We start from the raw sequence: 24209 nt of genomic DNA on the forward strand, positions 1-24209 counted from the left end.
CATTTTTTGGTCCCTGTTTGGGCACCTGCGGTGTTTTGGGAGCCTGCAAGCACCACCAGGGGAGAGGAAGGCAGGAGCAGGACAGCTGTGGGAGCAAAAACTCCTGGCCCTCACCATCCTCACCAGAGGTGAGGCTGTTTTGTCATGCCCAAGGGAGGAGAACACCATGACGGAGAGCAAGAGAAGAGGGGATCAGACTAGCCTTGGATCCATCTCTCTTGGCCAATTTCTACCCTGGGGCCATCTTGTTCCATCCACTCACACCTCTGTGGTGTAGACCCAGTCATAAAAAGGATAGAAAATGAGGTTTCCTCTCCAAACAAGGCAGGAGCAAAAAGCTTAGAGGAAGAAAGAATTAACAGCACTGACACTCCATCAGCTGGGCTACCGGGGGGCAAAAATGGGATGGGGGAGAATTAAAAATGTCACAGAAGCAGTTGGAAGCGTGGGTTTGGGTGAAAACCAAGGGCTGAAAGGCAGACCTCAATGTCAGCACAGACTCTGGAGACATGATCTTGAAGGACAGAGACCCCAAACCAAGAAGCCCCACAAGGCTGAGCCCTCCCAGAAGCTGCCCTGGGATCCCCATGCCAAAGCAATGCTGCCAGGGAGGGATTTCTCTGCAGAAACTGTGGCCCACCAGGGAGGTGACAGTGGGGTCTGGGGATGTTGGATGAAGGGCCCTGGGGACATCCTAGGTTACCTGGACCTCCCTGTCCAGGGCCTTCCCACAGCATCCCTCAGTTCCCTGTGCCTTCATGCCATTTGTTGTATTTTAAACTGAGTTGCCACAAACTTTTTACATTGTGCACTTACAATGCCATAAAATTACTTAATTACACACCTCTTGTATAACTTATACTTAGCTGAAAGTATTATAAGCCTAAATTTGCTGTATTATAACGTGACGGTCCCCCCCGCTGCATGATGGCCCCATGTCACGATATCCCCTCCACAGAGTTGTCCTTTGCAGCACACTCAGTCTCCAGGTGCCATCCCAGCATTGCCAGAATTTTGCACAATTTAGGGCCCCGTTCCAGATTGCTGAGGCTCTGAGCAGCAGCATCCAAGTTCATTTGTAGCCGCCTTAATAAAATAGTGGGGTGTTGTTCCCCAGGCCATGCGGGGTTGCCCATGCCAGGAGAAGGGACAGTGCAGGCGCTGTCCTCCCGTGGTCCTGGTGTGTGGCAGGATGTCTTCTGCTGTGATCGTATAGTGGTCAGTACTCTGCGTTGTGGCCGCAGCAACCTCGGTTCGAATCCGAGTCACAGCAACAGCTTTTGCTGCTGCACAAAATGGTCAGATTGAAGGGAGGCATCTGCAAAGAGGGTGGTTTGCAAAGATGCCAGCAACAAGAGGCAGCGACAAGCTCTGCTGTGCTCTCTGCTCCTAAAAGTGACTGGATTCACACCTACAACGATTTCCCGACATGTAGTCACTGCACAGGGTCTCTCCAGTTGGGCTGCAGTGACGCATCGGGGAAAGCACTCCAGCTTCACAATTTTTCAGGCAAAGCTTGAGAATTTAGAAGAAATCACCTGGCTTTCCACCTTTCCCTCACCCTTCCTCCCAGTTCTGCAAAAAAAGAGACCAGAAGATGCTGTGGCAGCCCCGCAGAGTGAGAAGCAGTGGGAGGCAGCAGCCTGATGCCCCAGGCTCAGCGCTAACGAGCCAAGAGGTCCCTCCTGCCCTGCAGGGTAGGAAGGCTCTGCCACAACCACCACCTGAAGAAGAAGGAAGATCAGGCTGATGAAGCCCCACTGTCAGCGCTCCCAGCTCCTGGGGAACAGGATTTTGGCTGCAGCACCTCCAGAGGAAAAACCCATCAGCGTTGAGGAATGACACTGACACACTGCTTGGGCACCAGAGGTCTCCTGGGCACCAAGAGGCAGGTGGAGATCTCTGGGGTGGACCGGGAGGTGCTTCCGCTTGAGGAAGCGTTTTAAACTGTTGCCTTTACTCTTCAGGAGCCCCCAGACCGTGGAGACCCCCTGTTTGCTTGGTCTTGGTGCCCTCTTCTGACAGCATTGCAGAACTCACTCTGGACGGCAGCTTTCAGAATAGAAATTGCAACCAGCTGCGTAAAACGTCACAGGGGTCGTCCTCGGGGCTCAGCTGGTGGAGAAGACACTACCCAAGCAGCGGGGTCTCAATTTACTCACCACCACAGGGGTAACTGGGGGTGGCAGAGGCTGTCAGAGCCCAGGCTCAGGTGTCTGCAGGGTTTGTGCATGGGAAGGGAAGAGGGAGGATTTTTATCGCATTAAATAAATTATATTTTTCTTACCTTATCCGTAGCAGGAAATGGAGAGCAAAATTCATTATATATTTACCTTTCGGAGTTGCAGCTTATAGGGCACAACTTGCACAACTTCACACCCCTCTGATCTTCATTGACACTTTTACTGAACATACATATTTCTTACCCAGAGAAAGCTCAAAAAGTGTTTTCCCTTCTAAAGATGACACAGGAGGAAGAGAACACAAACATCTAGATAAGTTGTCCTTTAGCAGCAGGAGTACCTGTCCCACTTTTGCACAGCTGAGAAGCAGAAACACAAGGAAATACACAACTTTTCCATTGTTTGTTTTTCTTGTTTGTTTGTTTGTTTTTTTAAATTCCCCAGAATGTCACTTTGGGGTATACAGCCACTAAGTTTATCTGAAAAAGGATGTACCTTGCTTGAGTAACTGATATATGTTCAGGTTAAAAAAGGTCAAAATCCCAAAGAGGATATTTTCCATCCAAAATTACTCATAATTCTGTTAGAAGGGTTCCTAGTTTGTAAAAACATCCCGAAGTGTATATACATGTACACAGTGCAACCAGGGCTTGGCTGAAGCAGTGTGGTGGCCCCATGGGTTGCTTCAACCCCTGCTCTCACAGGAACCATCTTCCCTTGAAACAACACAGAGCTCTGCTTTGGCTGGGGTGGGTTTGTGATGACCATCAAGAGAAATGTAGGATGGTTGAGGTTGGAGGCATCTCTGGAGGTCGTATGGTCGCAGGGTCACCCAGAGCTGTTTCCCTAGGACCGTGTTGACTGCTGAACACCTCCACAGATGGAGACTCCACAGCCTCCCTGGGCAGTCTGTGCAAGTGTTTGGTCACCCTCACAGTGAAGAAGTGTCTCCTGATGTTAAGACAGAGCCTCCTGTGTTCCATTTTGTGCCCATTGCCTCTGGTCCTGACACTGGGCACCACTGAGAAGGGCCTACCTTACCACCTGGGAGAGATACCCCAAACCTTTCATTATCCTCATGGAGATCGTGAAAAAGGAGGTGCTAGGAGGGAGGTGGTTTAGGCACTCCACAGCTTCATCCCCATCTCAGCAGTCCCCATAAGGGATGATGCTGTTTCTGCCCACAGGCTCCTAAAGGATAAACACTTTGCCTGAACAGGGGCTTGAACCCTGGACCCTCAGATTAAAAGTCTGATGCTCTACCAACTGAGCTATCCAGGCTCCTATTTGGGGGCTCAGGGGGTGTCTCAGACACACAGCAAGAACCCTGCTTCACTGTGGCACCAGAGGGCCAGGGTGGGGACTCACATTGACTCTTCCACCCCACACTGCCCTGGTGGGGCTGCCAGTACACGCCAGGCTCAGCACGCAGCTCTTGGCCATGGGCTGGCCCAGCCACACACCAGGGACTGATCCTGGCACAGGGACGTGCCATGGCAAAGTGTCGGTGCCACAGGGATGTGCTGGCGGGGAGGGCAAGCAGGGGTGGCTGTAAAACCCCTGCATCTCTGCCCCCAGCCCCCACCCCGTGCTGGCAGCACTGCTGGGCTCAACATACCGGGCTGAAAGCCAAGAGAATTGATTTTAAGGAGAAAAGTTTAATTATGCCATAATAAGCCTTGGGGTAAGTAGACACCCCCCAAGTGAGGGGCTGCAAGGCAGAGAGCCTGACAAAGGCAGAGGATGTGGCAAGACTCAGGACAAGCAGAGATTTCTGATCTCTCTTGTTCATGCTCCCAGGGTGTCCCTGGGCTTCTGTCTGCCAAGAAGAGCATGATGGAGATGCATCCCCAGATCCTTCTTCTCCTGAGCCCCATGTGCTCTTCTGGTGAACCGAGCTCAGCCCAAGGGTGACATCCCTGAAATGGGATGAGGACCCCCACATCCCAGATCCAACCCCTTTGTCTCCTCTATCAGTTTGTTCAGCACTCACTCAGTGTCACAGGGGGGCTGAGATGTTTGGGGTCCACCTGGCCACATCAGTAGCCCCTGCTCCCCCCGCCAAGGGCAGGAGGAGCAAAGAGGTGCTGTGTCCACCCAGGCAGGGAGCAGGCAGTGCTGCGGAGCCCCGTGGGGTTATCCCAGGAGTCCGGTGCAGGGGGAAGTGTGTGGCAGCCACAACCCCAGCACACAGCAGAAGGACATCAAGGCGCCGGGAATCTGCTAAGATTGTATTCCCACTCTGCTGGCTCTCCCGGGCAGGGCTCTTGGTGTGCAGAGGCCCGGGGCACTGCAGGGCATGGCATGTCCCCAAGGCCAGTCCTTCGTCCCTCCCCGTCCCTCCTCCCCATCACGGCCAGCCCCTTGCAGCTCTCCCCTCCCCTGCAGCCCGGGTGCCTCTTTGGCTGGACTTGCGTAAAAAAATATAAAAGGCTGTTTTGCTTGGAGACGTCCGGAAGATCCTGGCCGAGCTTGCCATGGGGAGCAGCGGCACCGGGGTTGTGTTGCTGACGCTGTTGCTGCTCCTGCAGCCCACGTCCCAGTTCTGGCTCTTCAATGTCCTCTTTCCACCCACCAGCACCCCAGAAGCTCCCCCGACCAACAGCACGCCGCCTGTGGTACTCGGTAAGGTGACGCCAGCACTGGCACCGTGCAGGGTACGGGTGGGTCCCCCAGGTGCTGTGCCCTCAGTGTCCCTTGGCTGAGGTGGCCCTTTGCAGTCAGCAGCTGGAGCCATCAACCCAGGGGTGACACATGGTTCCCAGGTTCCCTCCCATCAACCAGGTTGGGGATGCAGGGCTGGTGATGCTTGGCCACAGCTGTTCAGAACTGGGGGTACAGGCTGGGCACCCCAGAAAGCAAATGGGGTTCTAGTATCTCACAGCTGGCCCAGGGTGTTTTAGGGCTTGCTCGGTTCAGGGGGTGCTCTGCTGGCAGAGGGACAGGGGCTGCAGAGCATCCTCGCCTGCCTCTTCCCATGGCTGCTGCTTGCAGTGCCATGGGCCAACACTCACCACCCCTCCCTTGGTCCCCCAAAGCCCACCCTGTCCTGTGTTTTCTGCCGCTCCTTGGTGATGGTTAAGTCATCCTCTGCTGCTGCAGTGGGGCGTCCATCTCACATCCCACCAAACATCTGCCCTGCCTGGGGGATGGCAGAGAGGAGAGAGAGCCTTTGGCAGAGGTGCTCAGGGCAGTGAAAGGAGAGATTGAGGCATTATCTCATGGAGGTGGAAGCAGCAGCCACCATTCTGCATGGCTCCTATGTTCATTTGTCCCTGTGCCATCACTGCGGACTCAAGCTGGGGTTTTGCCATGAGACCTCTGCTAAGCAGAGCTGGGTTTTTCCTCCTTTTTTTTCTTCTCCCTTTTTTTTTTTTTTTTTTTTTGATTAAGCTATTTCCCCTTTAAAAAGAGAAGAGGAAAAGCAGAACATCCCTGTTGCAATGCCAAGGGCTGATCCCGCCAACTCCCTCCCCAGAGGCATCAAAGAGCAGGGGACACGTCTAGAGCTGTAGTGCCCTGCGGCAGGTCCTGCTTGGCCATGCTGGTGGCCAGAAGGCGCAAGTGGCTGTCACTGGGTGCCTTTTCTCAGGATGACCTGTGATGGTTGGAGCTTCTCCCCATGCCCCAGTACCAGCATCAGACTCTGTCCCACACCCAGCTGGGTCTGGCTGCCCCATGTGCCGCTCAGCTTCCGCATGTAGCCCATCCCCTTGGGCTGGGCGTTCTGGAAACCCCCAGTGCCCTTGGGACACCGATAACCCCTCTGCCTCCACAGGAACTCCCTTAATAATTACCTAATGTCCTCTGGAAAAGGAGGCAGAGCTCAGGGCTGTGTGCCGGGGCTGTTGGCTGTGCCGCGGGGTCCAGCCAGGCACCAGCACTCTCAGCTGCCCTGGCACCCCCAGGAGCCAATAGAGCAGCTCATGGTCTCACTCTTCTTGTTGGCTGGGGACGTCATCTCTGCCCACTTCGTGCCTGGGTCCACTGGTCTGATCCTCAATAAGGTGTTTTGAAGGCAGGATTAGACACTCCCTGTATCCTTGGGGAGATGGCACAGAGGTGAGGAAGCTCTGAAGCAGGTTGAGGGAGGCAACCACTACATTCCCTTTGCCTCTTGCATGGGATGAGGCTTTCAGAGGCTACAGCTGTGACCCTGCCATACTGCAGGAGCTGGTGCTGTGGTGGGTGGGATGGGGGTATGCAATGTATGCAATGGGGACAGTGCTGTTGCTCCACCAAATGCCATGGACCCCAGGGTGCAGGGACACCTATGGCTGGTGTGGACAAGGAAAAATGGGGTCATCCTTCTCAGGTCAAAAGTGCTCCTCATGTGCATCCTTCATCCCCTGCCCCAGGCAGTGTGGCTCCCACCCTGCTGTGCCTGTGGGGTCCCACAGCCACAGCAGAGCCCATCTCCGGGTCCCAGAGCAGCACAGGCACCTATAGGGACTACAGGACACAACACAGCTCGTGGTGTTCTTGAGGGAAGCAGCTTATGTGTGACATGTGACAAGCCACATAGTAGACAGTGCCTGCAGCAGCACTAAAGGTCCACGTGCATTCATGCACCTCAAGCCAGTCCCTGGACTCACTGGGGCCATGGGTTTCATCACCCAGTGCTCCCATCCTACCAGTCTCACAGCCACTGTCCCCTGCAGTCTCTTCACCTCTTGTCCTCGCCTTCGGGGTCAGCATTAGCACCAGGAGCTGGCATTTCCTGCACACCAGCTGGGAATGCTCTCCCCAGCATCTGCCCCTGGCACAGGCACACATACCAGGGTGGCACTGGGATGAGTGTCCCATCCCTGCCAGAAGCCCCAGAGGATGGTTACCCTCCATCACAGGAGCCCAGGTCACACGTGACAGACAGTGAAATTGCTTAAAACCACGCTGTGTTTACTGTACAAACTATTTGCACTGAATTCTCACGGGGTACGGTTCCGCTCAGCTCCAAGCCATTTCAGAGACCTTGTTGAGTGTGTGCTGAGGGTTTAAAGTTCAGGAAAACAGCACACGGGCCTTGGGTGCCAGCACTGGGGTGACTTTCATCTCCCTGGGGACTCTGTGCATCCCTGAGCTGTCCTGCCACTCCAGGACAAGGTGCTGGGGGTGCGGTAGAGCTGGGGGCAGCCCCGAGCAGTACTGGCTCCTTTCCCCAGGCTGCAGCCAGGCACAGATGGAAACCCAGCCAGGCAGGGGGAATAATCTGGGATGCTTTGTGCTGGTGGGGATGGGCAGGTTTGGGCTGAGGGTGGCAACTCTGGGGATCACCCTGTGGGAAAGGCAGCTTGGGGATCCTCGAGGATGCATTTGTATCTCTGCTTCCATGCTCACCTTGCATCTCAGCTCCCAGGCTCTTACTCCTGCATGGAGCAGGCTGTTCTCCAGGGATGCTCTTCTAGCAGGTCCCCTGGTGTCACTAACCCCAGGGGAGCCCTGCTTGAGGGGCTGGAGGAGACCCTGGGCCAGTGGGATGGGGTCTGTAACTGGCTCTGCTCTCCTTCTGTGGTGCCACCAGTGCCTGGTTGCCTCGGGAACCAGCTGGAAGCAAAGCTGGACAAGCCAGATGTGGTGAACTGGATGTGCTACCGCAAAACAGAGGACTATTTCACCATCTGGCTCAACCTCAACACCTTCCTGCCAGTGGGAGTTGACTGCTGGATCGATAACACGAGGTACCACTCACACCAGGAGCTCCCCAGGGAAATGACCTACCAGGGATCTCCCTCCCCCTCTCCTCCCCCCCGGCCATGACCCAGCACACGTGGAATACCACGGGAACACCAGGGAACTGTTTGGGAACACATTCTGGATGGTTTCTGTTCTGAGTGCCCATCCTTTTCCCGTGTCCCTGCCATGTGGCCGTGCCAGCCAGCCTGTCCTCAGCACCCACTGGAGAAGCTGCCACCCTGCCCAGGGCAGCCGGACGAGGGGACTGCCACAGCCCATCAGAGCCTCCTGCCCTGAGATGCTGGGCAATGCTGGCTTGGCACCAGTCCACCTCCTCACCCACACAAGCCTTAGAAACAGCCACCAAGATCCAGGCTGCCGCCCTGTGATCTCCACCTCATCCTCTGGGGACATGGCTCTTCTCCTACTTTCTGCCCTGTCTCCGCAGGGTAGTTTACAACCGAACCTCTCGGAAAATGTCCAATGCCCCTGGGGTGCACATCCGCGTGCCTGGTTTCGGCAAGACCTATTCCGTGGAATACCTGGATCAGAGCAAGCTGGCAGGTGAGAGAAGAGGGGTGGGATGTCCAGGTAGCCCACGGGCTCCCTGCAAGTGGAGAGGGGTTCCCATGTCTCCAGGGGAAACCAGTTCTGTGGAGAGCCCAGGTCACCTGTGAGTGAAGGACGTTGGCCTCAGGGACAAGCTCCCTTCGAGTGTCAGCAGGAACCACCCTATCCTTGACCCCGGCACATATGGGATGCATGGAGATGTTACCTCTGGCTGGACCCACCAAGTGACAGGGCTTACCACAGGACATTGTGACCATGATCAGAACCAGGGTGGAAAAAGGTTGACAGGAGAAGGCCACAGACCTAATTCCTGCCTGTTCTATCTGCCTGTAGGTTACCTGCACACCCTGGTGCAGAACCTGGTGAACAACGGCTACGTGAGGGATCAGACAGTTCGTGCAGCCCCCTACGACTGGAGGGTTGGGCCTCGTAAGTTTGGGGTTTGTGGCCAGACCACCACACAGGGAGGGAAGCAGAATGGCTCTCAAGGGGTGGGTGAGCCAGATGGTGTAGAGGAACCTCTGGACAGGAACAGTTGCCCATGTTGGCAGTCACTCAGCCATTCATGGTGCTCTCATGTGAATGCATGGTGGCACTTGTGGCCTCTACACCCACAGCTGTCTCTGGTCAGGGCTCAAAGAGTCAGCCCTGGAGCTCTGCGCCCATGAGTGAGATGGCCAAGACCTGGTGTCCCTCTTGTCCACAGAGGAGCAGCCTGAATATTTCCAGAACCTGAAGGCACTGATTGAGGAGATGCACGATGAGTACCAGCGACGCATCTTCCTCATCGGGCACAGCATGGGCAACCTGAACGTCCTCTACTTCTTGCTACAGCAGACGCAAGCCTGGAAAGATCAGTACATTGGGGGTTTCATCTCCCTGGGTGCTCCCTGGGGAGGGGCCGTCAAGCCCCTGCGTGTCCTGGCATCTGGTGGGTGACCCCTTGTGTGCAACCAGCTCTTTGCTTTCTCTCCCTCCTGCAGAAATGGAAGGGTGGTGGTGGGCAAGGACAGGACGTGGTGGTGGAAGAGGTGGGGGACAGACAAACAAGGGGTCTGTGGGGGCAGCTTTCATACTCTGGTGCTGATGCCGCTACATCCCACTGCAGCCGGTGGTGCAGAAAGCACCATGGGGGTTCCTGCCACAGCCCCAGCAGCAGGAGAGTGACCCAGAACATGCTCTGGTTTCTATGATTGGGGTTGGTGGGCTTGTGTGTCTGGAAAACTGCTGCCAGAAAAGTCCACCTGCAGCCTGGCCATCCCCCTTCCTCCGCATCAGCTCTCATCAGACAGCCGGCAGCACAGCCTGCACCATGCCCAGGGTTGACTCCTGGGCTAGGGTGCAGCTATACTGCAACACCCATACTGGACTAGAAAAGGGCTCAGCCAAAAATCTTGGGGCCAGGGAAGAGGTTTGGAGCATGCTCACCCCCTTCTCACTGCCTCTCCAGACACCTGCATCACCTCCATCCATGCAGGCTGCTGGACCTTCACTCCAAATCACACAGCCCTTCTGCAGCAGAGGACATAAAGGCCACCCAAGGGACACTCATGCTCTCCTGCACCACTTGCTTGGATGTGTCTACATCTAAAAGCCCATCCCCCACAAACTCTGCGGTCTTCAGGCTTTAATCTTCTTTCATCCAAGTTCCTCTTTAGTCTCTTTGCAGCCCAGAAAGCCACAGTCACTTGCCTAATGCTGACAGCCCAGAATATCTACAAGTCACAAGCTGAGCCTCCAAAAATGCATGGAATTAAAATCATGTGCTTGAAGAGTTTAACAGCTGGCCCCTTGCATCATCACCCTTAGGTCACCTCCTCATATTTTTCTTTGTTACTACAAGGGCCAGAGACATTTTTAAGGTAACCTGAGGTCATTGTGTGGTCTTAGGACTCCAGACAGACTAAAAATGCCAAGGCTTGCAGGAAACATGTGGGTTGGCCACCTGTTATCAGCACCCTCAGTGGGCTCAGCTCCCTCCTGTCCCTGCAGGGTGTGGAGTTGCTGGGGTTGCAGAGAAAGTCCAGGGCAGGGTTGGTCAGGACCATCACACATCCAGGTTTGTCCACACTCACCCCTTCTAGCAGCTAGAGATGTGATACTGAAGAGAAGAGTTTGGAAGGTTGCTCTGGATATCTGCAGCCAAAGGGGTGAGGAGAAGATGCAGGCAGGGCAGGGGTAAGCGGAGGAAGATCTGAGGTGGAACCAAACCCCAGAAAGAGCTGGGAGCCACTGCTGGATGGGCTGATCCCAGTGCAGCCACTCAAGGGGCACCATTTGCGAGGGTACGTTTTGGTGCTGTTTCTGATGACCGCCTGTGTGTCCTGCAGGTGACAATCAGGGTATCCCACTCATGTCCAACATCAAGCTCCGTGAAGAGCAGCGCATGACCACCACCAGCCCCTGGATGTTCCCAACAAGCCTGGCCTGGCCCGAGACCCATGTTTTCATCTCCACACCCTCCTACAATTACACCTACCGGGACTACCAGCGCTTCTTCACCGATGTCAACTTGGAGGATGGCTGGTACATGTGGGAGGACATGAAGGACTTGCTGAAGGACTTACCCCCTCCTGGGGTGGACACATATTGCCTCTATGGCACGGGTTACCCCACTGTGGAGACTTACATATACGATGAGCATTTCCCTTATGAGGACCCCGTGGACATGATTTATGGCGATGGGGATGACACTGTCAGCACACGCAGTTCGGAGTTGTGCAAGCGATGGCGCAATCAGCAAAAGCAAAAGGTGCACGTCCAGGAGCTGCGAGGCATCGATCACCTCAACATGGTCTTCAGCAACCTGACGCTCAGTTCCATCAACGAAATCCTGCTGGGGAGCCCACAGGAGCAGCGGGAGCTGCAGCAGATGAGATCCAGCCCAGAGGCAGGGAAGCGGGGAAAGACCCTACCTGGACGGAAAGTCCTTAGGGAGCCCAAAAAGAACTGAAAGGAATGAGGGCCACCTTCCCTCCATGCTGGTATCCACAACAAACTGCCATGAAGGACTTGGAGCTGAGTATGGAAGGAAAAGGAGCAAGAGCTCAGGTGGATGGGCTGGCACCCACTTCCACCCTGATTGTTTTTTCTTTCGGGAACAGCAATTAATTATACTTCAGAGGCTTGTCACTTCCCTCTAGCGGGTGGATAATTAACCGCGCTGCTAGCTCATTAACATCACACTTGCAAATTCCAGCATACATGCAAGCCCTCCTTGCTAGTAAGCCATGTTTAGGCACGTGTTTAGGCTGTGGAGGCTGCAGTGCTGTAGCCTCTGCTCACTTGGGACAGAGAAACTTGTGTAATGAGTGCAGGCTCTTACTTACCGGGGTGCTCATGGGGGTGGCATTGGAATGGCATGGCAGGTATGGCTTGCAAGAGCACTTCTGCCAGACACCAGCATGCAGGCAGCAAGCGAGGCTCCCCGGGCAAGACCAACTAGAAATCAGCAGATTTACAAAATAATAAACACACTTTGCTTCTGAGTGCTGAGCCTGTCTTGTCCCTGTGCAGAGGATCAGTAAAGCCAGCCCTAACCAAAAACTGAGGTCCCAGCTGCACCCCAGGAGCCAAGGCTTTGGGAAAAACCACATGCTTCGTGGTGCATCTGAGGTTGGCAATGCAACTGGAGTTGGCAATGTAACTGGAGCTGGCGATGTGACTGGTGCTGGCAACACCATCAGTGTGACAATGTGATTGGGGCTGGTGACACAACCAGGGTGGCAATGCAGCTGGGGCTGGTGACACAACTGGGCCTGGTGATGCAGTCTGCTCAGCGGTGCAACTGCCTTGGTGATGCAACTGGGGCTGGCAAAGCAACTGGGATGGCAACGCAACCAGGTTTGGCAGTGCACCTGGGACTGGCCACACAACCAGGATCAGTGGCACAGCTGGGGTTGGCGATGCAACGGAAGCAGCAATGCAACCAGGGCTGGTAATGGAGCAGGGGCTGGTGATGCAAATGAGATTGGCGATGCAACCGGGACTGGTGATGCAACTGGGACCGGAGATGCGAGCGCGGCTGGGGATGCAACCGGGGCCGCCGACACAGCCCAGGGCGCCCCGAGCCGCCGTTACCGACCGCTCCGCTCCGCCCCCGCCGCTCCGCACCGCCGGCAGGACACGCTCGGCGCGGGGCGGGGCGCAACGCAACCGCCGGAGAAAAGGGCGGGGCTCTCCCTAAACGCTCCTCTCCCATTGGCTCTGGCTCGCAGGGCGCGGCGCCGATTGGCGGGGGGCGGTGCGTGCCCGGGGCCGGTAGCGCGGGGGTCGCCCCGGCGCAGCCCACGTGCCGGCGCCGCGCTGGAGGCCATGGTGCTGGACCCGGGGGCGGCCGGGGGGCTGGGGGCCAGCGCCGCCCCGCGCCTGCCCCACCGCCATGGCCCGCCGCTCTGCTCCTGCCCGTCCCCACCGGCACCGGGACCCGCGCCCCGTTGCCCGCGGGGAACCCGGCGCCTGTCGGAAACCGGCGCCGGGATGCGGCGGGGCGAAAGCGCGGGGGGGCGCGGGGGGATGCGCGCCGCCGCCTCCCTGCCCCACATCGCGCGGGGGCGAGGGGGGGACGAGGGCGGCGGCGGGCGGCGGAGCCCCTGCCTGCTCGTGGCGCTGCGGCCCCGGAACGTGGAGGCGGAACGGGAGCGGTTCTTCCGCGCCAGCTTCGCCTACGACCCGCAGTTCGAGTACGCCGAGCCGGTGCCCGCCGCCGTGCTGGATAAGTACGGAGCCGCCTCCGATCGCTTCGTTGCTCAGGTGAGGCGGGGCCGGTGGGTCACGCGCTGCCCGCTCCTGGGTGTGGCCGCCTGCCCGCGCGGGGGGCGGGCAGCGGCCGGTGCCGTGATTGATTCCGCTGCCGGTACCGCTGCCTGCTGCGCTCGGGCGAGGGATGCGCGTCAGGGCGGTTCTCGAAGGGATACTCGGCCTGGGAGGAGGCGGAGCTGGAGGACCCCTGACCACCCGCTCCCCACCTTCCTCCCAGCCCGTGAGGACAATAACGCGGCGGGTGCGAAAGTGTGGGTGTCCTCACGTGGGACAGTGTCACCGGCTTGGTATCCCAGGGGTGTACCATGGTGGGACCGTTCCCTGGTCGGGCCAGCCAGGAGCTGGTCCATGGTCCACATGAAGCCCCCTGGCCTGTTTTCCTTCTCGACTTCTGCTGCCAGGCTACTCTTGCTCCACTCGACATCTTTTGTATTCTGCCTTCAGCACCCTCACCCTGTTCTTTCTTAAATTCTTTAGTTTCGTGGTCTGCTCACAGGACCAGTACGTGGTTGATGTGGGTGATGGTCATACTGGTGCTGGGTGATGCTTCCAGCCTCAGACTAGCACTTGCTCACAGATGCACAGCGGTGGGTGGGAGCTGGTGCTCCATCAGGGACACCTTGCTGTGATTTTTTTTTTTTTCACTTGTTGCTGTAGAAATAGCAGACAAGGAGCTGAAGTGAGTGGGTGGCAGCATGGGAAATGGACATTAGTCTGAATGTGCTGGTGGTTAAGTCTGGCTTGTTTTCTGGGAGGCCTAAAGGTTGTCTGGTGCGGCAGCATCCTTAACCATCAGCTAATGTGGTCAGTAATTATAATAGTTGGTGTAGGCTATGCTTAAGGAGTCGGTATTTTTTACTTAACTGTTTCCATCACTCATACGCTACTGCCATATTCCCAACTTGCTCTCTGGCACGGGTGATAACAATGTGTGGAGGGCAGTGAGCAAACAGCACCCGGCTGCTTGAACAGGAGGAAACAGTCAGGAGCTGCCTGATGCTCTGCCTGCAAACGAGCCTTTCCTGGGCACAGGCAGAGCCTGGCAGGACCGGAATGTTCCGACCCTTTGCTCTGGGTTTGGAGCCAGGAGGCCGGGGATTCCCCAAAACCAGTTTGCTCCTCAGGTTGAGCATCCCGCCTCTGGCAAGAGCATCCTTTGTGCCACAGGGACCCTTTTAGCTGTGTCTGAAGTAGCAGATGAATAACTCTCACAATAAATTCAGACATGCACGCCAGAGGCGTCTCTTCCTAGTTGGGAGCTTCCATCTGGTATTCCAAATAACAGCTTCTTCGCCGACTTACTGTTCTTTGAGTGTTTACTTATTCTTGCATTACTTCCTATATCTCTGCATGAATTATTATCCAGATGATTCAGGCTCTTTCTGTAAACAGCTTTCTGAGCAGTTAGTCATTTCCAGTGCCTGCCATACCTCTGCCCCAGATAAACTGGTGCCAGCAATGCTGTTGCAGGGGAGACTATCTGACCTCTGGAAGGACCTTGCTGGCTTTTCAGTGTTTTCTTTCCACATTTAAGTGTGTGTCATTCTCCGAATAATGTGCTAGAATGAGTTATTCAGAGCTATTTCCCCACTTGCTTTCTCCTTTGGCACAGTTGACTTACAATATAGTAAAAAATGAATAACTGAGATTATTTTTTTCTGTGCATTATTTTGAATGAATGAAATTAAGTGTTCGCAAGCAGTGTGAATCATCTCGTCCTGGATCCTAAAACCGTTTGGAAGTGTTGAGTGCTTCTACCAGTGTTTCCTAGTTCTTCAGTGACAGTGCGATGGGATGGAATTTGTGTCACTGTTCGTTTTCTTGTGCCCTGCAGTAACCTCCTTCCAGTCTCTTTTGTTTTGTGAAACTTTTTCCTTGCCAACTATTAACGATAAACTGGTTTTATTTTAAAAGCATGCATTAATCATGGAGGTATTTTGCTAAGCCAGCATCCTTGGACAAGAGCAGAGAAACCAACACGAGCTCCCCGCTTCCAGTTTGCTGCTCCACCAGCTGCTTTCCACATGCTTGGGGGCTTATTTTTTTTAGTATAAAATTAACTAAAGGATTCTTCTAGCCCTATGGAGGCTCATCATACCAATCACGTCCCCTATTTGTTAAGGGAACATCTCGCGGAGCTGGGGCTGGAGGATTTGTTATCCCTCTGCATATGGTGGGTGCATGATTTCAGGCTGCTCGGGGATGCTCAGCAGCCTCTCAGGAAACTAAACTTGGTATCTTAGGAATTTTGCTCGCCGGGACATGTGCTGGAGGTCGTCAGGGAGCGTGTCCTTTGGTCATCCCACTCCTGGGCACCAGCTGTGCTGGGTTTGTCTTGGCTCAACACTTTAGGTCCCCTGGGAGGAGAGAGCAAGAAATGGTCCTTTTTCTGCCACTGTCAGCAGGAGGTACCTTGTGGCACTGCAAAAACAATCCCGATTGGTCAGCAAACAACACAAGAAAACCCAAACAAAACAAACAAACAAAGAGGGCAAAAAACCTCCTAAAAAACAACAACACAAAAAGCCCCGCACAGCTCCTCCTGGGAAGACACAGTGCGTTACATATCCATCTGTCCTGGTGGCCACCTCCAGCTGGCTCAGTCCCCTTGTTCTTTTAAATATCGCAAAACCATGTCTTGCTTTACCAGTGATTATCTCCGCTGGGTTTTCTTTGAGGATGTGTTTATACGTGGGAAGGGTGTCAGCACTCGTGTTTCGTTTCTGCGTGCGACAGGCGATCCGGATCATTCGTACTGTCCTGGAGAAGTACGGGACCTACGAGAGCTTCGAAGTCGCCACGGGCGGGAGGCTGCTGAGCAAGTGCCAGATCTGGTCTGTGATCCGAAAGTACATGCAGAAGGAAGGCTGCGTGGGAGAGGTAATCCGTGTCCCTGTTTTATCTCTTGTAAAATACAGCTGCAAAATATTTATTTTCTGATAAAAAGGACTCAGATTAAGAACTGGTTTGCGTACAAATAGGAAACTTTACTACTCTGAGCCATGGTCTCCTTTCATCTCTGGTTTGGCTTCGCTTGCTGTGTCCCAGCGTTAGGATGTGAGTGCTGGTTCCTCACCAGTTTCCCTTGTGTTTTTTCAGCGTATATCTCCTTTTTATGCTCGAGAGAAAGAGAGAGAGGAGCTGCTGCTTGTCCATGTGGTCATGCAGGGAGCCTTTTGCTGTGTGCATGAGGCTTCAGTTGCTGCTGTTAGCCATGGTATGACAGATGTCTCCAACAGCTGCCTGTGCTCATATGTCCAAAGGCAAAGTCAAGGGCAGAGATTTCCTGTTGTCCTGTGGGATGTGCCGGGTTATGGCTCTTTGAAACCCCAAGCTCACGTTTTAAGGCTGGGAAATATGTGGTTAAAATACGATGGCAGCAATGTGGGATGGAAGTGGGGGAGGGAGTTCATAATCTCTTAATCTTAATCCCTCTGTGCCCCGAACAGCACCCGATGTGGGATGTCCCACACCTTTGGTTAAGGGGATTTTTTTTTTTCCTCTTCATGCCAGCAATGTGTGGGCAAAACACTTCCACTGTCCTGGGTGCAAGCGGTAAGAAGGACTTCTGGACCTGGCTTTGGGTTTTTTGGCTCACAGGGCTGCCTCCGGCTGTTGGCTGCAGAGCAGGTGGCCACGCAGCGCTGGGGGAGCTTCCTCGCCGCTGCCTCTTGGCCAGACGATTTCTCCTGGCCCTGATTTTTCACCTCCATCCCCAAACAGGGATATTCACAAGTATCTCTCTGAAGCATCAGCTTGCTCAGTGGTACCCAGCACATTTCATGCCTGCAGGAGCGGGAGCAAGCGGTTCCCCGAGATCCCGCCTAGCCAGGCGACGTTCCTGCTTTAGTTTGTCATGATCCCTCCCAGGGGAGTCCCTGGGATGTGGATTTGGCACTTTGCTCCTCCTAAGCCTTTGCTTGGGTCAGAAAGGATCTCTGCAGAGCTCTTGCTATAATTTAGCTTCCTTTTAGTACCCAGAACCAGTCCCAATACCCAGCGGAGCAGCTGGCCAGTCATGCTTACAGGCACACACTTAGGACTTGCTAGTTGTGGTCTATCTCTTGATTTTTATTAATTCCTTAAATTCAGTTATTTTTCTCTTCTCTGTTAATCTAAACTGGAATTGAGCTCTGGCTGGGCAGAAAGCCATCTTTTTTTTCTTACATATTGGCATACAACTGGCTTTCTTCCAGCCCTGGGCAGTTTTTCCCCTTTGCTCAAGGGAACGCAAGGTTCAGCAAATATGTTTACACATCCGAGTGTGAGATACATAGCTCTTTTAGATAAAACTTTTGATAAGTGCTTTTAAAAGCATCTGTTTGTTTGTTGCCACCTGCTACAGCGATGTCGGCAGAGCTTGTTCCACGTATGGGACAAAAAACTTGCTGAAACTTCTGCGTCGCTGGTAATACAACAACAAGCTGTCGGGGAAGTGGGTGGTTTTAGACGTGTGTCTCTCTGCCTGCGCCTGTATCTGCAATTCCTGACTTTCACCTGCTGTGCCCTGTCTGTGCTGCTGTGCCGTTCGTTTCCCTGTTATGTATTAATTGTGATGGCTTTCCTAAAACAAACAAGCAAGCAAGCAAACAAAAAAAAGTAAAAAAAAGAAGAAGCTGTGCCGCAGAGGGTGGTGTTAGCCAGGAGACAGACCCGTCGACGTGGCAGCCGCTTGTGCTGCCCGCGGGCAGCGTGGCCAGGCCGGTGGCGGTCACTGCAGGCAGCTGCCCTTTGTCCCCAGCGCCCATCCGCAAAGGCAGGATCCCGCTTCCCAGCACCGCGGGCGGCGCACTTGTGGGTAAGTGTTTGCACTATAATTAACTTTGCGTCTTGAAAAGCTGCTTTGTTGCAGTCTGAGCTGAAGATCCTGAAGCTTTTGCGCTTTTTCTTCTGGCTCAGGACGGAGGTGACGTTGCCGGAGCTCAGAGGTCTCCGTACGGATTTTGGCGAGCTCCCAGCTTGCAGCAAAGGAGCTCTCAGTCCTGTTGGTAAGTGCTGCATGGAAGTCCCTGGGGTTGTGAAATGTTGTTAGCCTAAACAGCGCTAGCTGGCATCTCCTGGGATCCCATCGGTGGTGCCTCTCCACCCTGGAGCTGCTCAGTGCCGGTGCTTGCTTGGCGTGCGAGGTCCTGAGCAGACAGGGAGCTGGGGAGAGGCAGGAGCCCCTGCCCTGGTGGTGCCAGCAGTCATCCCTTGGTTCCTGGGGCTCTTTCTCCATCATTGCATCCACAAAAGCTGAGCAGAAGCTTCATGGACCACAAGGATGTGCTGGGGATCCTGCTTAGAAGGAGAGAATTTCTCTCCAGGCCACGGTGTCTTCCCAAGTCATGGTGCGTTTCTGTCTGCAAAACTCCTGCCTTTAACTTGCCTACCTGACCACGAACCATCGCAAACCTCACGTGGCAGGTTGTACCACTTGCTGATGCTTCTTTGTCCCAAATCTGCTTCCTGATTGTTTCGCTTGATGCCATTGAGCTCTTGTACAGGGAAAAAGAATTTCTACTCCATATAATTGAGGTGAGTGTTGCTGTTACTGTGTTTCCTTTACCCTCTCTTCACTATGAGAGAGGGGAAGAAATCAGCAGAGCTCCATCTGACTCAGTTCTTCCTCTGAAGGTTCTGGGTTGTTCCTGCTTGGAGTTTTCCATCATTCTTGAAAACACAGACTGGTTATTTCAGCAGCGCCCTCCCCTCCATATTCAGTGTCCCAGCTTATTGCAAACTGATTTTTTCCATGTCCTTGAATCTTTCTCCAAATGCCATATGCCAGGCAATGCTTCGATCTTCAGCTCTTGCTACCTTACCTACAAAGGGCTTGTGCAATAGCCTGTTTCAGTGCCAAGCATTGCAACCTCTGCATCCTTGGCTGCCCCTTGTTTTCCAGCTGTTTGCTGCATTTGTCTTTTCTCACCCTACACATGGTGATATCACATAGGAAAAAAATAAAAGGAAAGAATTTGGGTTTGGACTGTTCAGTCTGCCTTCTGTTCAGGCATGATGATGAAGATTGAGGGACTGTCTTTGCACAATTTGGCTGGACTTGGATGCTCACAGTGAATTGTGTGAGTGGATCATTAATGCTGTGGCTTCATCCCTCTCTGGACAGGAATGCCAACCCAGGTTCCAACCCCCCTGCCTTGGGCAGGGACACCTGCCACTACAGCAGGTTGCTCAGAGCTCCGTCCAGCCTGACCTTGGACATTCCAAGGGATGGGGCACCCACAGCTTCTCTGGGCAGCCTGTGCCAGGGCCTCACCACCCTCATGGGGAAGAATTTCTTCCTTGTATCTAATCCAAATCTCCCATCTTTCAGTTTAAAGCCATTACCCCTTGTCCTATCGCTACATGCCCTGGTAAAAAGTCCCTCTCCAGCTTTCTTGTAGGTCCCCTTTAGGTACTGGAAGCCTGTTATAAGGCTCCCAAGAGCCTCCTCCAGGCTGAACAACACCAACTCTCTCAGCCTGTCTGCTATGAAGCAGAGGTGCTCCAGCCCTCTGATCACCTTCTTGCCCCTCCCATGGGCCCTCTCCAACAGGTTCATGTCCTTCTTGTGCTGAGGACCCCAGAGCTGGATCCAGCACTACAGGTGGGGTCTCACTAGAGTGGAGCAGAGGGGCAGAATCACCTCCCGCAACCTGCTGGCCACGCTCCTTTGGATGCAGCCCAGGGCACAGCTGGTTTTCTGGGCTGCAAGCCCACATTGCTGGGTTGTGTTGAGCTTCTCATCAACCTTCTCTCCAGGGCTCCTCTCAACCCGTTCTCTGCTCAGCTTGTATTTGTGCTTGGGATTGCCTCAACCCATGTGTAGAACCTTGCTTGAAACTAACTCTAAAGCATAAAATCAGTTTTAGTCTGGTTCAGTTCCCTACCTCAGTTTGTCCCAAGTCACCATGTCCGTGGCTGGACATGGCAGAGGGCAGCGAAACTGCAACTGTTATTTATTTTGATTTGCTTACAAGAGATGTACACAAGTCAGAAGTGAACTGGCAAGTCTTTTCTCGGAGTTACGGGGATTCTATTTCACGCTGGTGTGTTTTAATCCAGGTAAGTAATTGTGCTGTCAGTGTTTCTATGCTGTTCGCCTGCCTAGTTGTAGATTCTGCTCTGTTGTGTTGCTTTAAGAGACAGCTTTGCACAATAATAAATCTGTATTAAAGCAAACTTGTTCGGTCTCCTCTCCTTTTTTTAAATAAAAGAATTGCCGCATAGTAATGTGTGTGCAAGTTTTCATCCTGAAAACTGCCAGCTGTGAAATAATAGATGGGTTTTAGTGTTCATATGTACACGGGGGAAGGGTTTTGAGTTAAAATTGTTATGTGCCTGAAGGTCCCAAGTATTGCTGTGGCTGAACCTTGGATGCAAGAGCTCCCAGGGATGCAGCAGAGCCACGTGTTTCCTCCAGCAATGCTGCGACTCCAAGTCGCTACAGGTCTGAAGTTGGATGGCCAGAAAATGCTGCTTGGCTGGCACATTAATTCACGTTAACGTAGAGCAGCTGTCTTGGCACCAGCACTTGCAATAGCCGTGTTGCCCAAAATAGACTTTTTTTCCTGTATGAAGATGTTCTCCAGTCCTGCGTGTGCGTTGCCCATCCCTGTTGTGAATCGTGGCCGGTATGTGAGGGTGAGTTGGCACGGATCCATCCTTGCCACTCTTGTTTTGGAGCCTTGAAAGGGAGAATCCACAGGTGAGTCCACGAAAATGGAGTGGGAGCCTTGGTTCCCTTGTGGGATGTTTATTGGGGGGTCTAGAGGTTGGACCTGCAACAAAGTAGGTGCTGTTGTTTGTTTGCAGTGGGGCTGATTTGGTGACTGAATTTACTGCGCTATCACACACTAGTGGGGATGCAGGAGTGGGACCAGGCAGGTCTCCAGAGGATGCCTGTCATATGTGGCTATAAAATCGTGGGGAGACTATGGGAAAGAGCTGGTGGAGAATGGGGAGATGCTGGAGCCAGGCTGCTCAGGAGCTGCCTACTCCCCACCATGGTGCCCGCTATGGTTTGCTGGCTGTAAAAAGGTTAAAGAAAGTTATTTTATCCCCCTCATGGGATCATCCGTTTCCTCTCAGTCCCCCCTCAGCACTGGCAGTGCCCTCCTGCCCGCTGCTGCTGCCTGTGCTTTCTCGGAGGAGCACAGGGTGGTGATGGTGCCACCCACAGCCTCCATGGCTTTTTCTGACCATCCACCACCATCTCAGCCTCTACTTAGAGCCAAGGCCTCATGGATCATCTCCTCCCGCAGCAGCGCTGATGCCATTTCCCTCCTTTTCCTCGGCAGGTGGTGGTGCAGCTCACCGACGACCTCCTGTCCCAGGCGGTGATGATGGTGGAGGACAGCCGGCCAACACTGGCCATCAACCTGGCCGGAGCCCGGCAGCACTGGCTGGAGGGGATGCTGCGCCACGAGATAGGTCAGCGGGGCAAGGAGGCATCATGGAGGGTGCTCCTGGGCAGGTTTGGGAAGGGGCTGAGGCTGCCTGGATCCCTCTCTGCAGGTGGGGCAGGAGGTGTTGGGCAGCCAGCCATGTACCTGGGCACTAGGGCAAGCAGATGTCAGAATCATAGGATAATTTTGGATGGAAGAGGCCCTCAAGATGATCAAGTCCAACCGTTAACCTAACTCTTTCATTAAACCACGTCCCTAAGAGCCTCATCTATGTGTCTTTTAAAGACCTCCAAGGAGGCTGTAACATGGAGGGTGTTGGTCTCTTCTCCCAAGTAACAAGCGAGAGGACAAAAGGAAATGGCATCAAGTTGCACGAGGAGAGGTTTAGATTGGATATTAGGAAAAACTTCTTCCTAGAAGGGGTTGTTAGGCACTGGAACAGGCTGCCCAGGGCAGTGGTGGAGTCACCATACCCCATGGCAGCATCTCAAGCTGAGGCTGGAGCTGGCACCCGTGGGTGCTGGGTCTCAGCCCCAACCACAGGGACACAGGGAGGGGTGAGGTTTGAGCTTTTTGGAGGTTGCAGCTGACAGCGCTTGCTCCCATCCCCCCTCCCCAGGCACCCACTACATCCGGGGGGTGAACAACACCCGCCAGCCCTGGCACAGCTCCGAGGGCCGCAAGCAGTACAGCCTGAAGCCCGCCAACCCCACCGAGGAAGGCTTGGCCAGCCTGCACAGCGTCCTCTTCCGCAAGCAGCCCTTCCTCTGGCGGGCAGCCCTGCTCTACTACACCATCGAGCGCGCCAGCCGCCTCTCCTTCTCTGCCCTCTTCCAGGACCTGGAGCAGTACGTCCAGGATGCCAGTGTGCGGTGGGAATACTGTGTGCGGGCGAAGCGGGGCCAGACCGACACCTCACAGCCAGGTACCACTCGGGAAGGGAAGAGACGTCGAGTTTTGGAAGGGACTGTATTTCTTTTTTTAAAAGAAAAAACAGTCTTGGCCATGGCACCAGCAACACCTGAGCCCTGGTGCACTCACGTCACCCCAATCCAGCACCAGCGCCTTGGTTATTGTGGTGGGCAGACGTGGGTGAGCTGGGCTCACGTTCCCCATCCTCTCCCACTCTTCCAGGCTGTTTCAGTAAGGACCAGGTCTACCTGGACGGGATTCTCCGCATCCTGCGCCATCGACAGACCATTGACTTCCCGCTGCTGGCTGCTCTTGGAAAGGTAAAGGCTGGGGGAAGGTGGATGAGCCCTACCCCATCCCAAAGCTCATGTGGGCTCCCTTGGGCCTACTTTTTCCCAAAAAACAAGCCCTTGGCTGGCTTCCTGTCTGCTCTTTGCATGTCCCTGCACTCAGAGGCCTCGGTGCAGCAGGGAAAGGCTATGCTGGGTGGGATGCGAGGAGAGACGGGACAGTCCTGCCTCCCCTGTGGGAGACTCGTGAGGGGAGGCGTAATCCAGTGGGTTTGGTTCTGTTGGCCCTTGGCCACACCGGTGCTGCCACCACTGCCACAGAAAAATGACTGAAAACACAAATCCTTGCAAATCCTCCGTGGGTGGCTCTGCCTGTACCTCCCCGCAGGCAGGTGTGGGGTTTGGGCAGGGGGTGGGTGGGCTGCAGGGCGGACCAAAACCCCCATTTCTGGATGGGGATGCTGATCCCTGTCTCCCTGCTTCTCATCAGGTCTCCTACGAAGATGTGAATCGGCTGAAGAAATTTGGGGTCCTGGAGAAGACACGCATTCCCCATTTCATGCAGGACCTGGAGCGATACATGAAGCAGCTGGACCACATCGTCACCACCAATGGCCTGAACGAGGAGGAGCTGGAGCAGCTGCTGCCTGACTGAGGGGCATCCCCGCACCCCAAAACCAGTGCCCTGAGGCTGTAACTGGTGCCATTTCTTGGATATTTATTGGGACTGGAGCCTGGAGGAGGGCAGAGCGTGGGCCTCCCGCCCCGTGCCCGCTGTGCATGTACCATGTGTAGGGTAGCGTGGCCAAGAGGGCCGGGCTGGTTAGTGTCGATGTGTGTCCCCCGTACCGTCCCCTGTGCATTTTGGGGACCGCTGTGCAGCTCCACGTGGCTTTGGGGAGCTGGAGAAGAGGGTTCAAAGGGAGCGAGGGCAGAGCTGGGGAGATGCACTGGTCCCCCAGAGGTGCAGAAGGCTGGGCTGGGGGCTTGCGGTTTTGGGGGGATGTCCTTAGGGTGCCATGGGGTGCTCCTAGCAGAGTGGGGAAGGACTTTAATTCCCCAAATCCCAATCTCTGCTTTCCCCCCCCGGCTCCTCAATATCTGCCCACAATTAACCATTGCTCTGCACCCTAACTATGGCTGCTCTGCCCAGCTCTGACATACAGGAGGATGCAGCGTGGGGAGGGGGTTTGATGTTAGGAAAAAGTGTGTAATAAAAGTGATGTAATGGAAACAATGTGTGGGCAAAAGGTTGTGGATGGCGTCAAAAGCCAGGCTGGCACCACTAACACTGACTGAGTGGAGCTGCATGGCTCCGAGCTGGTGCGTCAGGAGCAGGAAGGAGTCACCAGAGTGTGTAAAACAACACACTGAGCAGGGACAACATTAATAAATCAAAGTAGGTAAAAGCAGAAGCTGCCCCAAGCTTCTCC

The 24209-nt window shown here is 54.5% G+C and overlaps 2 protein-coding genes and 2 non-coding genes across 4 annotated transcripts; 3 read left to right on the top strand and 1 right to left on the bottom strand.

Annotated features, from left to right (window-relative positions):
• The first annotated feature begins 1201 nt into the window (after positions 1 to 1201).
• TRNAH-GUG (transfer RNA histidin (anticodon GUG)) lies at positions 1202 to 1273 on the top strand. The gene has a single exon. It is a non-coding gene; the product is annotated as a tRNA-His (tRNA).
• A 2118-nt stretch (positions 1274 to 3391) lies between these two features.
• Positions 3392 to 3464, bottom strand: TRNAK-UUU (transfer RNA lysine (anticodon UUU)). Its single transcript has one exon. It is a non-coding gene; the product is annotated as a tRNA-Lys (tRNA).
• A 1088-nt stretch (positions 3465 to 4552) lies between these two features.
• LCAT (lecithin-cholesterol acyltransferase) lies at positions 4553 to 11914 on the top strand. The gene is made up of 6 exons (XM_005512626.3): positions 4553 to 4808; positions 7705 to 7861; positions 8305 to 8420; positions 8760 to 8855; positions 9133 to 9357; positions 10757 to 11914. The coding sequence occupies exons 1-6, from the start codon at positions 4661 to 4663 to the stop codon at positions 11377 to 11379; spliced, it is 1365 nt and encodes a 454-aa protein (XP_005512683.2). The 5' UTR covers positions 4553 to 4660; the 3' UTR covers positions 11380 to 11914.
• Positions 11915 to 12657: 743 nt separating this feature from the next.
• On the top strand, positions 12658 to 24013 carry MATCAP1 (microtubule associated tyrosine carboxypeptidase 1). Its single transcript, XM_065029122.1, has 6 exons — positions 12658 to 13178; positions 15924 to 16067; positions 21467 to 21599; positions 22194 to 22499; positions 22709 to 22806; positions 23267 to 24013. The coding sequence occupies exons 1-6, from the start codon at positions 12741 to 12743 to the stop codon at positions 23429 to 23431; spliced, it is 1284 nt and encodes a 427-aa protein (XP_064885194.1). The 5' UTR covers positions 12658 to 12740; the 3' UTR covers positions 23432 to 24013.
• The last annotated feature ends 196 nt before the right edge of the window (positions 24014 to 24209 follow it).

Source organism: Columba livia, chromosome 13 (genome assembly GCF_036013475.1).
Source record: "Columba livia isolate bColLiv1 breed racing homer chromosome 13, bColLiv1.pat.W.v2, whole genome shotgun sequence".
Classification (NCBI taxonomy): Eukaryota; Metazoa; Chordata; class Aves; order Columbiformes; family Columbidae; genus Columba; species Columba livia.

Excerpts from the sequence above, each read along its gene's own strand:
- LCAT (XM_005512626.3), top strand. The coding sequence starts at position 4,661 with ATGGGGAGCAGCGGCACCGGGGTTGTGTTGCTGACGCTGTTGCTGCTC. Across the intron at positions 4,809-7,704 it reads CACGCCGCCTGTGGTACTCG|TGCCTGGTTGCCTCGGGAAC; the intron begins GTAAGGTGACGC and ends TGGTGCCACCAG. Across the intron at positions 9,358-10,756 it reads CCTGCGTGTCCTGGCATCTG|GTGACAATCAGGGTATCCCA; the intron begins GTGGGTGACCCC and ends TGTGTCCTGCAG.
- MATCAP1 (XM_065029122.1), top strand. The coding sequence starts at position 12,741 with ATGGTGCTGGACCCGGGGGCGGCCGGGGGGCTGGGGGCCAGCGCCGCC. Across the intron at positions 13,179-15,923 it reads CCGATCGCTTCGTTGCTCAG|GCGATCCGGATCATTCGTAC; the intron begins GTGAGGCGGGGC and ends TGCGTGCGACAG. Across the intron at positions 22,500-22,708 it reads GACCGACACCTCACAGCCAG|GCTGTTTCAGTAAGGACCAG; the intron begins GTACCACTCGGG and ends CCACTCTTCCAG.